At 36.5% G+C, this 14,796-nt stretch overlaps 1 protein-coding gene across 1 annotated transcript in view; it reads right to left on the reverse strand.

The window, feature by feature from the left end:
• The window catches only part of Smg1 (SMG1 nonsense mediated mRNA decay associated PI3K related kinase), a 100,701-nt gene that overhangs the window by 55,781 nt on the left and 30,124 nt on the right, over window positions 1-14,796 (reverse strand). Inside the window, exons 4-12 of the mRNA XM_051192772.1 lie at window positions 12,893-13,029; window positions 11,084-11,142; window positions 10,037-10,250; window positions 7,089-7,214; window positions 6,622-6,694; window positions 5,738-5,835; window positions 3,761-3,934; window positions 1,231-1,455; window positions 414-515 (exon numbers count right to left, since the gene is read on the reverse strand). Of these exons, the coding sequence (XP_051048729.1) occupies window positions 414-515; window positions 1,231-1,455; window positions 3,761-3,934; window positions 5,738-5,835; window positions 6,622-6,694; window positions 7,089-7,214; window positions 10,037-10,250; window positions 11,084-11,142; window positions 12,893-13,029 (1,208 nt within the window). The remainder of the gene's footprint in view (window positions 1-413; window positions 516-1,230; window positions 1,456-3,760; window positions 3,935-5,737; window positions 5,836-6,621; window positions 6,695-7,088; window positions 7,215-10,036; window positions 10,251-11,083; window positions 11,143-12,892; window positions 13,030-14,796) is intronic.

Genomic DNA, 14,796 nt, shown 5'->3' on the forward strand with positions numbered 1-14,796 from the left:
AAACTCACAGTCCATAATACCCAAAAGCTTCATTTTATAAGACCAACCTTAAAGAACCTATGTATTAGTGAACTTTTCACAAAGCTTTATGGGCTTATTATGAATAAGGAATGCTCTAAAAACTGATGTGAAAATTCTCAAGAAGAACTAAAGGGTCTTGGATTATTTTTTTTTTTTTGCTTACATGCAATACTTCTGAATTTATAACTTTAGAAATAAATCTGATGAAGTAAATTTTGGTAGTCTGAAAAGGCTATTAGATACCTCATTCATGATGGTACTAGTATGACAGTAAGTATTAACCTAAAGCAGTCACTGTAATCCCTTTATATTCAGTATCAAGTATCATTTTATACTGACATAATCTGGCAAGTAAAAGAAGTCCCACTTCTTGTTATCCATGTAATACTTACCTCTTTTTCTTTATGGTATCGTAAAAATAGCAGTTTAGATGATGGTATAAAAAGTTTTTCTACAAAGGATGATGGTAATTTTGTATTTATCTGCTCAACAATCTAAAAGAACAAAATTTTAAAATAAGCTTACTTAAGTTATAAAAAGGCAAAGAACCTTAAATGCACATTTAAGGTGGAAAAAAAAATTGTCAATATAAAAGGACTACTTAGTTGGCAATTCTTAAAAAAGGCCCCCACCCCCCCCAAAAAAAGAGAGAGAGAGAGAGAGAGAGACAATAAAAGGCCCAGAAGTTCTTTAAAATACTAAAATTGGATAAAATGTCAGGAGGAGGCAATCAACAGCCTACATGCATTTCTAATTACAAGGGGCTAAGTACTAAGTATAAAGACTCACCATTCCATTATACTTTAAAGGGAGCAGTTATATATGGCTAATAAATTAAAGGAGAAGAAATTAAAGAAGTTTTTTCTAAGAAGTAAAATATAAGCAGATTTTTGAAAGTAGTCAAATACCTTCTCCCATATAGCACATATTAGGTGCACTAGTGAGTCTCCAGTAAAGGGGGTATGTCAGCAACATAAGGTCAGAGGCATAAGATTAAAGTGAGCTACCAAACACTAAAGGTAGTTTAATATTAGAAAAAAGCATACTGAACTAGAAAAATGGGTTATCAATGAACTCATAAAGATAAAAGCAAACTTTCTTAAAACACAGGAAGCAAAGCTCTTTAATTTCTTCCACATCAATTTAAAGACCTTCAAAAACAACAATAAAAAAAAAAAAAAAAAAAAACAAAAGGAGTAATTCACATACCAATGTGAGCAAATTCAAGACTGAGATGATATAATCGGTACCACAAGTCTGGCAATTCTCCAGTTGGTCTAATCCATATGTAATGACCATGTCACAATGTATAGTCATGCTAGGATCCAAGCTGCCGAGCAAAACACCAACACACTCATTAGCAGCTGTCAACACAGCCTCAGAAAAAAACACTTGGTTTGCAGCCGTCACGCATCTCATTACTCTGTATAGAACCTGCAAATGGGGAAAACAAGCACCTTTTTAAATACAAGCTTCTCTACATCACTATATGCTATTTAATGCAGCTTCAACTCAAAATTATCTGTCTTGTTAATAGTCTTGTTGTTTGGGGGGACTTTTTTTTCCTTTTTGACTGAGATAGGGCAAAGGCTAACCCAGATGACTTTAGTGATGTGCACCACCACATAGCTCATAGTTGATTCTCTAATTCTTGATAGTAATAAAAGCATCAAAGCTCTTGGTTAAAAAGTACTCCAAATTACAATCTTGACAAGAAGTGGAATTTGTCCCCCTTGAGCTCACTTATACTTTTCTTCTATTCATGGATATTATCAAATGGCTAAAGCTTAGAATCTTTATTACTATGAACACAGCACAACTTAGCACACTTAGGAATGTCCTGCTTACATTTTCTTAAACAGAGATCTTGGATTTTCTTTATTTGGTTGGTCGTTTTGGTTCTGTTTTTTTGTTTGCTTGTTTGTTTTGTTTTGTTTGTTCTGGGTTTTTTTTTTTAAGACAGGGTTTCTCTGTGTAACAGTCCTGGCTGTCCTGGAACTCACTTTATACACCAGGTTGGCCTTGAACTCAGATCTGCCTGCCTCTACCTCCCAGGCTGGGATTAAAGGAATGCACCACCACTGCCCAGCTACATCTTGGATTTTTATTAATCTTTTCAAAATAAATACTAAGGTTGTTTTAAATTACATTAAAGTTTGTATATCAATGACTATGGTAGCCAAGTATTCTACCACTGAACCCTAGAAGTTTTTTGTCAAGATAAGAATTCCTGATGTGCACATCCTATTAGGGAACATAAAAAACAATTTCCAACATACGTACATGCACAGAAATCATTAACTGTAACAATATTTATGTACTAAATTTCAAATAATAAGTAATGATTTTTTGTTGTTGTTTTGTTTTTTCAGACAGGATTTCTATGTAGCTTTCGAGCCTGTCCTGGAACTAGCTTTGTAGACCAGGCTGTCCTTGAACTCAGTCAGAGAGATCCGCCTGCCTCTGCCACCTGAGTGCTTGAGTGCTGGGATTAAAGGTGTGCGTGCATCATCATCATCACCACCACCTGACATTAAGTAATGTTTTCTAAAAAATAAAGTTCAAGCTAAGAAGTATTCAGATCTGTAACAGCCAATCAGTAATACCCAGTAGGTTATCTTTAAAATCTGTATGTAAGTTTCATTAATGCTATTCACAAAAGCCAAAACTGAAGGCCTTCAGGACATATTTAAAATAAACTATTCCGAGAAAGCTTATTTTCCTTTTGTTTTGCATTTGACTTGTCTTTACTTCACTCCTCAAGCAACAACCTTTTAAGTAATAAAAAGGGAAGAAATTTTAAAAAGACTTCAAAAGTCATTTTAAAGATTCAATTATCAACATGCAGGCTTAGTTCTATGACTAATCTACTTCTGCTCTAATACACACCTACATTTCCAAGAATTACAAAATAATTTATCCAAAGTTATGCTCCTAAAAGGCAAGCACTATACTTAAGCAGTAGCATACTTCAGCTGCCATATATAAAGCTCCTTCCTCACTCCAGAGCAGTGCTCAGGACTCATTTCTCACTGCTAAAAAATTACACCAGGACTTGTCCACTCAAATGCAATATCTGGTCGCTTCTCATGTATTTTTTTTACATCAAACAATATACAAACATGTGACTCTTGAGTTCCACCTTGTCATATTCAAAGAATATAACCACTTTATTTTCACTGCAGGCTAGCACTCAAGGTTTCCAGGCAAGGCAAAGCCTCTACTACAAACTACACAATCAACCCAAGAAAATGACTTCTGATTCTTTCTCTATTGTGTACTATTCTTGTTGTGTTGAAAACTAAAATACTCAGTATTTAAAGAAAACTAATATTATTTTTAAAGTTTTTTATTTGGTTTTTCAAGACAAGGTTTCTCTGTGTATTTTTAAAGTTATATATTTAAAATAGTAAGTGCAGGTTTGAGGAAAAAGTCTGGTGCTTTATGAAGTGCAAGTAATAATAAAGCCTACATAACACACTAGGTTCAACCCCAGTACCAAAGAAAATAAAATGAATACATGGATCTGTGAAGGAACTTCTTAAGAGAAAAGACAAGAGTGTGTAAGAATTCAAAGCGGCCCTTTCTTGGTGGGGTCAGAGTAAGGATGGTGGTTGATAAACAGACTTCCCTACTTTTCTGAAAAAGGAAATAACCAGACACAAATACATTTAACATGAAAGGCTCACTGAGTATAGGAGGCCCTCACAATACAAACTGATTTTTAAAAGATACTTACATCTGTGACATACGCCTCGGTAATCGGTGGACCCCGAATTGGGCTGAAGCGCTCCCCAATGCTCCTCACCACAGTACTGAACACTCGGAGAAGTGCTGCTAGCTTTGGTAATGACACTGATGGAGGAGGAACATCTTCATCCACTGACTCCCCAGAGGCCACATGGCTGAGGTCCTAGATGTAAATACACAACATTCTTATTGGAATAGTGGCACACGGAGAAGTTTGCTTTGGCTTTATTGCTATAAGCTAGTAACCAATAATCCAACCCAAACCCTTGCATATACTAGGCATGGGCTCTGCAGTGAGCTACATTTCAACCACTATTTCTTTATAAATCTCTTTTCCCTACCACAAACACTTTATTTTGAAATAGAGTCTGCTATGCTACCAAGATTTCTGGGATCCATCAATTCTCTTATCACAGCCTCTGGAGTAGCAGAGGTGTATCTCATTGAGTTTCTCAATTCTTCCTTTTGCTAGTTTCCCAATTCTTTAAGTCGTTTAACTTAAGCAGGTTTTTTTTTTGTTTGTTTGTTTGTTTGTTTGTGGTTTTATTTGTCTTTTCCTTTTTCCCTTTTAAAACAGTATCTCCCTGCTGACCTGGAACTCAACACACAGAGATCTGCCTAACTCTGCCTGGAATTAAAGGCATGTTCAACCATATCTAGCCATAGAAAACATTACCAATTACAAGAAATTTTAGTCCAAAAGAGGAAACATAGAATTCCATATGCCTAAAGTTCTCTAACTATATCATTCCAAACAAAACCAGGTAAATTATGGAAATGATCTCCACCAATACAGCAGGTGCTAGAGAAAAAGAAATTCTTATGGATATATTATACTGTTGTACAAGTATAAAAGGCAAACCAAAGTTGTGGCATTCCTAAATTTGTTTTCTACTAAATTCTTTTCATATAATTTTTGACCAACAAATTAAAAATATAGTAATAAGCACTCCAAAGGAAAGGGGTTAGAAATCTGAAGACCTACTCTGCAAAAGTATAAAGTCTAATTGAAAGTGTAATATATACCCAAAGAGAATTACTACTAAGATTGGGTGTTAGAACTAACATATTTCTACAAATAATTAAGGTGTCGTCGCGCCCCCGCACCCCCCCCCCGCCCAAAAAAAAAAAAAAAAAGAGACAGAAAACGCCTAAAAGAAGTCTCTCTGCCCATGAAAATGGGTTGTTTTTGGAAGACTAATCTTATAGGTACTGTGTGTCCCAAGGGACAAAAGAAAAATATGGAAATATTCTATTACTTTTTCCAGAAGAAAGCAAAACAAACACATCAGTGATGAAAGTGGTAGAACAGTGAATGAACTCTTACTGACTAGAAGTAGCAAATAACTAAAGCAATGCAGTATGTGGGACAGCAAACAGGAACCATGGTACTCCCATGGAGACAACCAGGAACAAGGGCAAAGGCTGCAGGAAGCACCTGAAAAATCACCACATTCACATACCACTACACCAGTAAAGTTAAGCCAAGGCTTGTCCCCCACAGCATGACATGAGAGACTCTGAATATCCTAGGGCAGCATCTATAGGGGTATTTTTCATTTCTAAACTTTATCAATCTGCCCTTTGGTAATTTTAAAAAAAAAAAAAAAAAAAAAAAAAAAAAGACCTACCTTCAAGAAAAATACCTGCTATCATTTAAACTTTGCATAATATTAAGACAATATTATATATGGGGTGTGTATATTTGTGTCTATATCGTGTTTGCATATAAAACCTCTTTCTGGTTACTTAAAAATAGCAAACCTTAAATAAATTTTAAAAAACTGACCTCAATGATCTTATAATTTCTGCTTAAATGTCAGACAGCCTTAATTATTTTAAAATAAATTTAATTATCTTTATATGTTTGTGAGCCTAGCCTAGATGAACAGCTGAGTCATTTCTCCAGCCTTCTAATTCTGTTTATAATCTTTGAGACAGACTAACCTGGCTTTCTACAACTTACCTCAGCATATGCCTCCATGTCTTCAAGAAATTGACCAAGAAGAGTGGTAGAAAATGCAAGGTCAGCTACCCAAAATGGCTCCAAACTCTGCAACCACCCTTGACATCATGGAAGAAATTTTTAAGAGAAAGAAAAAGGGGCATGGAAGGGATTATCAAAAGTAAAAAAATGAACCCTGCTTTCAAGCTATCTACTCTTAAAACATACCAAGGGTATACATTTGGCTTCACAGCAGAAATGATACTACTATCTATTCTAACTGGCATACTCTTGTCAAAAGTTATTACACCAAAGATTCAGAGAAGGAGAGAACTGTACCATGTGAAACAAACAGATGTGTGCAAATAGGTTGAATTATCATTTGGTCTTTATCATAGATAAAGAACACTTACTTGTGGCACATTTAAAATGACCATAAAAGTAACAATAAAAACAACAAATGATGACTGGAGAGTCACTGACTGCTCTTCCAGAGGACCCAGGTTTAATTCCCAGCACCCAGATGGCAGTTCACAACTCTCTATAACTCTAATTCCAGGGGACCCAACACTCATGGCACACTTAATGCACATTAATTTAAAAAAAAAAAAAAAAAAAAAAAAAAAAAAACTTCCATTCTAGGTTTTAGGGCATTCCGACCTCTTGACTTTCTTGCTAAACATATTACAGATATAGTCTTTAAATTCTCAGAAGGTGCAATACTATAATATGGATGTCTCCTAACCTACTATTCACTACATAATTTTGCTTTGAAAAGATCAACAGAGCTACTCCGTGACACTCACTTATAACAGCAAATATTATCTTCTTGAAACAACCCTTTCCAGATCAAACAAAAACTACTTTGCACAGTATTTACCGAACTGACACAAGCTAAGACTTACCAGACACCTGCTGTGTGAGGGTTGGTTTCTGAGTATGATCTATGTGCCATCCAACTAATATATCAACTGTATCCTTGGAGACAAAGAGAGAAGGCTAGTCATTTTAAGGTTTCACTGATGTCACCAGTGAGATCACATCACATTAAAAGACCCTAAAAAAGCTGTTTAATCTACCTAACATGGGAGTTGGAGAAGCAACACTGAGGAAATATGTTCTCTTCTATACCACAAGTATTAATGTTGGAGGGGTGGGGTTGGGGGGAATGCAGTTGTTACTTTTTATAAAAAAGTATCGTCATTGTCATGATCACCACTGTTGTGATATTACTGCACCAATCAACCCCTTTCCTCTAAAACATCACTGATAATACTCAAATGGTCAGAAGCTTGCTTACTATTTGATGTCCCTCTTCTTCACAAAACCATCCCACCATCAGAGAAAGGTAGGATGGGAACAGGAAACTCACCCTAAAATTGGTGCTGAAAATATGAGGGTAGCATCGAGCCACCAAAAGAATGCACTTAACACATTTGCAAAGTAATTCTGGTGTATCCACATTTTCAAGAATGGATTGTAGGCTGGTCATCACAAGCTGAAAAGTAAGTTATAATCATAAACATTAGACAATATAGGGAGAAAATAAACAGTTTCATTTCTCAACTGATTATGAGACCAAAGAAAATAATTTTTTCAATAATGTATAAAATATAAAAAACTAGAAAGCACAAACCCAGACTACTTTATGTTAATATTCCAAGTCCAGTGTTTTCAAATGAAAACAAATTCTGTTGCTTCAATTTTTTTAAAAGAGCATTCATTATGTTAGGCTTAAAAACCAATATTGCTCTCTATTGTAATGTCTATTAACATTATTCCTTTTTTAGTAGTGACTAACACCTCTGTTATCTTAGGCATAGTAACACTGTGGCTATAACTGAATAAAAGGTACAAAAATATGATGCATGTAACCAGATGTGGTGGCACATGCCTTTACTACAATTCAGCATGAAGGGTAAAGCTAGGCTCTGTGGCACAGGCCTGTAACCCCAGCACTTGGGAAACTAAGGAAGAATAAATAGACCAGAAAAGAATGGCTTACAAAGTACGGCCTTAAAACACCAAATAAAAAAAAAAAAAAAAGAAAACTTGTTTTCAAAGTAAATCTTAGGCAATTAATATGTTTTAAAAACAAAATTTTTATGTTTTGTTTCTAATCAAAATATCTGGAGGTGGGGCCCCTACAGATGATATTCAGGCTTTGTGTGTGTGTGTGTGTGTGTGTGTGTTAAAAATGGACCTATCACACAGCTGCTAAAACCCACTTTCTTCAGAGAGAAAAAGCTCTTTTTTACATGTACGCATATGCATACAAATGGTTGTAACTCAGGGCTGGAGAGATGCATCAATCAGCAGCTGAGAATACTTGATCTTGAAGAGTACCTGGGTTCAGTTCTCAACACCCACAGAAGAGCTCACAATTATCTGTAACTCCAGTTCCAGGCGAACTAATGACCTTTCTATACCCTGTGCAGGTACCACACAAGCACATGATTACACATATAACACTCATAAAACATGATAGAAATGGATATTTTAAAAGGGTAAAGCTAGAAATTTAAAGTCACCATTTTGCAGTAGCCAATGGTACCACCTAGATGCTTAAAATCACTAAGTCAAAAATTACTATGATACTAGGACATTAGAACCAGACTGCTCATTTTAAAGAAAAAAAGCTTCACAATTAGATCTGATGATCATCCCATCAACCAGGGGTCACTCTTCATGTCCAATAGAGGGACAACTTGTTGTCAGGAGCCTGTAATGAACCCATTATCCATGCTCAAAAATATTTAAACTGATTCTAATCAGGAAGGTACAGTGATTAACAAAGGGGGGGCGGAGACGAGGAGCACATATAATAAAATAAGGAGTGGGTATGGAAAACTATCACTGTAAGAAAATTTTTAAAGCACAGTACCAAAAAGCAATAGTGGAATCTTAAATGGGATCCTGGCTCAGGGAAGCCATAGATATAGATAGTACCTTAAGGGCAACTACAGACAATTGAACATAGTTTGAATAGGCAAAAAGATGCTCTTCTTCAGTATATAATATTGCTGCTAAAGAAGGGAATAGGCTGGTCACTGGTGGTACACGCCATTAATCCCAGCACTTTGGATGCAGAGGCAGGTGGATCTCTTGAGTTTAAGACCAGCCTGGTCTACAAGAGCTAGTTCTGGGACAGCCTCCAGAGCCTCAGAGAAACTCTGTCTGGAAAAAAAAGCAAAAAAAAAAATTAAACCCCCCCCACAGGAAAACTGCACATATCAAAAAAAAAAAAAGTAAATAAAACAGAAATATGTGATTAAGCAAGGGCTGAAGGTACCTCACCAGCAGCAACATTATTAATATACACGAGACTTAGCATCTTATCAAACTGGTCTATATATCTTCTTGTGGATTTGCAATCTTTCAAACTACAATCAGGAAATGTTTATATAAAAATTATGTGTAAAATCAGAGCAATTTGCTGCTATAGTGTTTATAAGTAATTATCAGAAACCTTCCCAAAAATTTCTACAGTCAAGGAAAAATGTATGGATATTTCAAACATACATATGTTTTCTTTAATTATTCAAAATAAAGCAGCCTGTGAGTTGTAAAAAAAAAAAAAAAAAAAAAAAAAGCAAACAAAGACAGGAATGGCGGCACATAACTCTAGTCCCAGCACTCAAAAGACAGAGGCAAGTGGATCTCTGAGTTCCATGCCAGCTAGGGCTACATAGGAAGACTGTCTCTCAAAATAATAAAGATAACAGATATTACAGGCACCAAATAATTTTCAAACATTCCTTCAACAAAAACATTACATATATGTTATTCAGATTAAACTGGAAAGTAAGTCAGATACAGCATATAGTCCTGGCACTCAAGGGGCTAAGGCAGAATAGATGAGACATTGGACGACAGTTTGATATACACAGTAAGACCCTATCTCAAAAAACCCTAACCAAACGAAATCCTAATTTGGGAATGAGCTTTTCCACATATCTAGACATTCAGAAGTGAAGCAGAACTAAACAAAAGCTGAAGAATATTCATAAATTAGTGTCCATTATTTAGATTAATATTTTTGGCATCAATCAAAACTTAGGCAAGTGCAAGGGGAGGAGAGGGAATTAATTGTGATATTTAGCTTCTGTCTCAAAAACTTTTAAGGGCCCCTTAAAGAGTTCCTACTTTTAATTTGCAAGTCACTCTATTAGGCAAATAATTAAATTACTTTAAAACTAACTTTACTCAAACTTCAAATGCATTTTATCTACACAGTACTTACAATAATAAGCAGGTAAGCCCTGCCTTCCACTTGATCCTCTACCTCACTCCACTTCATTATGGGTCCCTAGCTCTCACCTGCATCACTGAAGAAAAGGCTTTCTTCTCCCCAACAGTCTCCAGAGCTCTGTAGGTGGCACACAGGTAGAGCAACTTCACTTCATCTTTAGCAGATGAGCTAAATTTGCTAAAAATCCACTTGAAGATCTTCTCGGCCTCGTAGCTCAGAGAAGCACAGAGAAGTCCAAGACAGCAAGCTCCCTCTTGCCTCAACTCCTGAAGCAACTTGCTACTGTGTTTATTTTAATGCAAACCAAACAAAACACACACAGACAAGGCATTAGTTTTCAAAGACAAAAGAATGTCTCCCATACATTAAAGGGTTCCTAAATGACTTTTCAAAACTCAAACTAAAGGGAAATTTTATCCACTTTGTATCCTCTATATTCTATAATGTTCATAAAGTCCCTTTATCTGACATTAGATTTCTTTACAAAAGCATTTACTGAGAAACACTAAAAAACTAAGAAGTGCTTTAAAAAAAAAAAAATCCAGGCTTCAAGTTCCTTCCACTTCTAACTGACTCAGAAAGAGGCAGCAAGTAATTTATTAGGAAATGCAATGCATTTCTAATAACCCAATGTGTAATGAATGACTGTGAAGTAGGAAATGTTTAGTAGCTAAACCACACACTCTTAAAGGGATAACAGCCAGAACTAAGAATAACATTAAGAAATTATGTAAAATACAACCATCAGTGACCTGCTAATTCTAATAATGTAGTTCCTTTGGAATCACTGAACATCTTTGAGAAGCCTAGACATTAAAGAGTGAGGTTCACCTTTTTGTCTGCTCTCTACGCATTTTTAGAATTCCCTAAAACAGTAACTTTCATGCACGCTAGCATGAACTCATGTTTTTCTTCAAGTCAATGCTTGGGAAAGAAGAGGATTCTCATCCAAGTAGATTACATTTGTATTCAACAAAAATTAATAATAAATAACAGGTTAAGAATAGTATAAAGACTTAGTGATGTTTACAAATAAAGCCCAGAGTACATCATGTATATTTTAATAGTTTCTACAATTACCTTCAAAGCCACCTAAATTTGACCATTATACTTACCTTTCATTAAGCACATCATGAACAGCAGCCAAGATATTATCCAACTGTTTAACTAGTACCTTTAAAAAAAGTACAAAAACTTCAGATTCCTACTTAAAAACAGCACTGTATACTTTATCTTTCCTTTCAGATTATGATTATACAGTCTCTCAGTTTGTTATTGCCAATCCTAATCACATGAGGGTGATTTTTCCCTTCAAACTATAAAAGAAATTGATTTATAGGAAACAAGAGTCGGAATCATCAGCAAGATACATTCAAGCTCTTTTTAATTGAAAAGCTCTGAAAAGAGCATTTACATGGAATGATAAGGTGACTGAGAGGTAATCAAGGAATACAAACAATGACATACCAATGACAGAATCTAGGGACGGCAACATGAGCTTCACTGTACATCTTTCTACTTGCTATACATTCAAAGTTTTCACAATAAACTTTGAGAGAAGCTTGCTTTTTGCCTTATACCATTCTTACTAATTTTCTCCTGTATCAAGCTTTTAACATCAGGAAAATTATTTAAGAGTAAAGAAATAAGCCAGGCAGTGAGTGGTGGCACATGACTTTTAATCTCAGCCCTCAGGCAGCATAGAGGATAGGTGGATCTCTGTGAGTTTGAAGCCAGCCTGGTCTACAAAGCAAGTTTCAGGACAGGCTCCAAAGCTACAGAGAAGCCCTGTCTCAAAGCCCTGCCTCAAAATAAATAAAGAAAGAAAGAAAGAAAGAAAGAAAGAAAGAAAGAAAGAAAGAAAGAAAGAAAGAGAGTGAGTGAAAAAATAAATTATTTTTCCTTGGTGAGATAGGGTTTCTCTGTGTATCCCTGGCTGTCCTGGAACTCACTCTGTAGACCAAACTGGCCTCAAACTCAGAGATTCACCTGTCTCTGCCTCCCCAAGTGCCAAGATTAAAGGCATGTGCCACCACCTCCTGGTGAGATATATTTTCCAACTACCTCTAAAGAGTGTATTTTAAAGAGCTTTTCCATTTCTTTCCATTATTTGAGGGGGGGGGGGAGAGAGAGAGAGAGAGAGAGAGAGAGAGAGAGAGAGAGAGAGAGAGAGAGAGAGAGGGAGAGGGAGAGGGAAGACATGCACAAGTGCTCTCAGAGGCCAGAAGTGTCCAATTACCTGGAACTTGAGTTACAGGTAATTGTGAGCTGCCCAATATGAATGCTGGGAACCAAACTCAAGACCTCTGCAAAAGCAGTAGACACCCTTAACCACAGAGCCATCTATCAAGCCCCAGCTTTTCCATTTCTTTAGCCCTGATCACTAGACCAGATGTACATACATGTAACACATACCTCATATTTTCACTTTATATATGGAAAAAAAAAAAAAAAAAACCCAGAAATACATTGTCCTGTCAAAGAAAATGCCTATGGACAGCACAGTTATCCATAAGCTAAATTATATTTTTTAAAAAATTAAATGTTGCCAGGTGATGGTGGTGCATGCCTTTAATCCCAGGGAGGCAGAGGCAGGTGGATCTCTGTGAGTTCGAGTCCAGCCTGGTCTTCAAAGAGAGTTCCAGAACAGTCTCCAAACCCACAGAGAAACCCTGTCTCGAAAAACAAAAAAAGAAAAAAAAATTAAATGCACTTTACGAAAGAAGACACCAAAGCAAGCCCAACAATAGCCACTATAAATGACACATTAGGGACATAGCATTCCAGGGCACCCTAACATAGGTCAAGGAAACTTCTTTTTTCCTAGAAGCAAACCATTTCTTGCTGAAACCTCCCAACACAGAACCACCTTGTATACTTTAAGAACACTGAGATCCTCAGCAATTCCAAGCACATTTACTCACCAGTTTATTTTCTGGCTGCTGAATAAACTCCTTCAGCTGCTTTACAGTAGCCAGTCTTCGGTCTCTGTCATCTTCCCGGGTGATCCTCCGAAGAAGATTCGACAGTCGAGACTCATCCGAGTACGACATCGATCGCTCTGTGAATATAGACATTTCATGGCCATCTAGTATGAACGGTATCATTCAGGCATTCTGAAGTATATCAAAACCCAGTATACTGATCTCTCTTCTCTTCAGCTCTCTTTGTATCTATAGAAGAATGCCTGGTCACAGTTCCACAAACCCCAAAACACTCTCATCAAAGAAAAAGAGTGAAAAACCCTCAGCAAACTGAGCACTTCATTGAAGACCAGCTGAGAAAGAAAAAAAGAAAGGGGTAGAAATACGTTTTTTCACTTCCATTCCAAGCTGTTTTCAAGATGTAGGTAAAAAGAGGCATGGTGGCAGGCATCTGCAGTCCCAGCTACTACTAACAATTAAATTCTGAGTTCACAAGCTTTTTAGATTAACCTGGGCAAGACAAGAAAATCATCTCAAGAAAAACAAAATACAAAAACCAAGAAAGCAAGCAGGAATAGGCAATGACTACAAGCAAGGGATGGTGATGCCTCTACAGGCAGAAAAGGCCGCTTCTTTTTCACATGTAAGAGAGGACCCTCACAGGAAACCTCTTGTTCACAATGTTATCATTTCTCTAGCACAAAAATCAGGCAAACTTTAAGTACACATTTAATCTCACCAACATCTAACTACCACTTGCAGTGTGAACATCATGGCATCGCCATGAAAGCAGCCCCAGAACCTTTCATTTTCTTCTAGTTGCAAGCAGAGCACAAACATACCAACAGTGCTTGATGCTTCTGACATTTTAAATAGGAAGACTATATTTTTATTTTCTGTAAAGAAGTATTTTGCCTATGTTATGCAAGTGAACTGTGTGCATCCCTGGCACCAAAAGGAACATAGAGTGCCAGATCCCCTCAAACTGTAATTATAAATGATTATGAGCCACCATGTGGGTGCTAGCTATTGCATGTGTAAACAAAAAACCACACCTAACATCAAGTTTTATTTCTCAGTAAGTCTCAAAATAAACAAAATATATCTGGAAGGAACAGGATTTTTAACAAACCCCTAGCCCACAAGGTATATCAATAAGGATGGGCTTGTGCTGTAATTCTTCAACCACTAGCAAATCTCACAATTCAAGAGTATTGAAGAAGGGAACTAGATGAAATATATGTTAGATTCACCTCCTATCATCTATAACTCTTAAATCTTGAGACTTCAAACACTTTAAGGCATTAGCAGAACCTTTTAACTCAACCTCTGAAATTTTAAAGCAGGTGTGTGTGTGTGTGTGTGTGTGTGTGTTTGAGAGAGAGAAAGAGAGGGGGGGGGTTCATTTTATGTGTATTTTACCTGCATGTATACATGTGTGCTATGTACATTACTGATCATTATTGATGCTCACAGAAGTCAGAAGAGGACATCAGATCTCCTTGGAGGTGGAATTATGGATGGTTATGGTTGTGAACCACCGTGTGGGTATTAGAAAGCAAAGCCATGTATAAAAGCAACAAATGCTCCTAACCTACAGTACCATCCTCTTCTCCAGCCCAAGACAGCAGTTTTTTTAAAAAGTGAATACATTTTGTTGTTGTTGTTTTATTTCTCGAGACAGGGTTTTTTCTGTGTAACCTTGGCTGTCCTGGAAATTGCTCTGTAGACCAAGCTGGCCTTGAACTCTTGAGGTCTGCCTGCCTGTCTCCCTAATGCTGGGATTCAAGGCTTGTACCACCACCATCTGGCTGTTAAATGCCCTTTTTAAAAGGTGGTATGTTTGTAATACACACAAAATGTTCAACAAGATATACATAAAACTATAAAACTATATTATGTGA

Source organism: Phodopus roborovskii, unplaced genomic scaffold (genome assembly GCF_943737965.1).
Source record: "Phodopus roborovskii unplaced genomic scaffold, PHOROB, whole genome shotgun sequence".
Classification (NCBI taxonomy): Eukaryota; Metazoa; Chordata; class Mammalia; order Rodentia; family Cricetidae; genus Phodopus; species Phodopus roborovskii.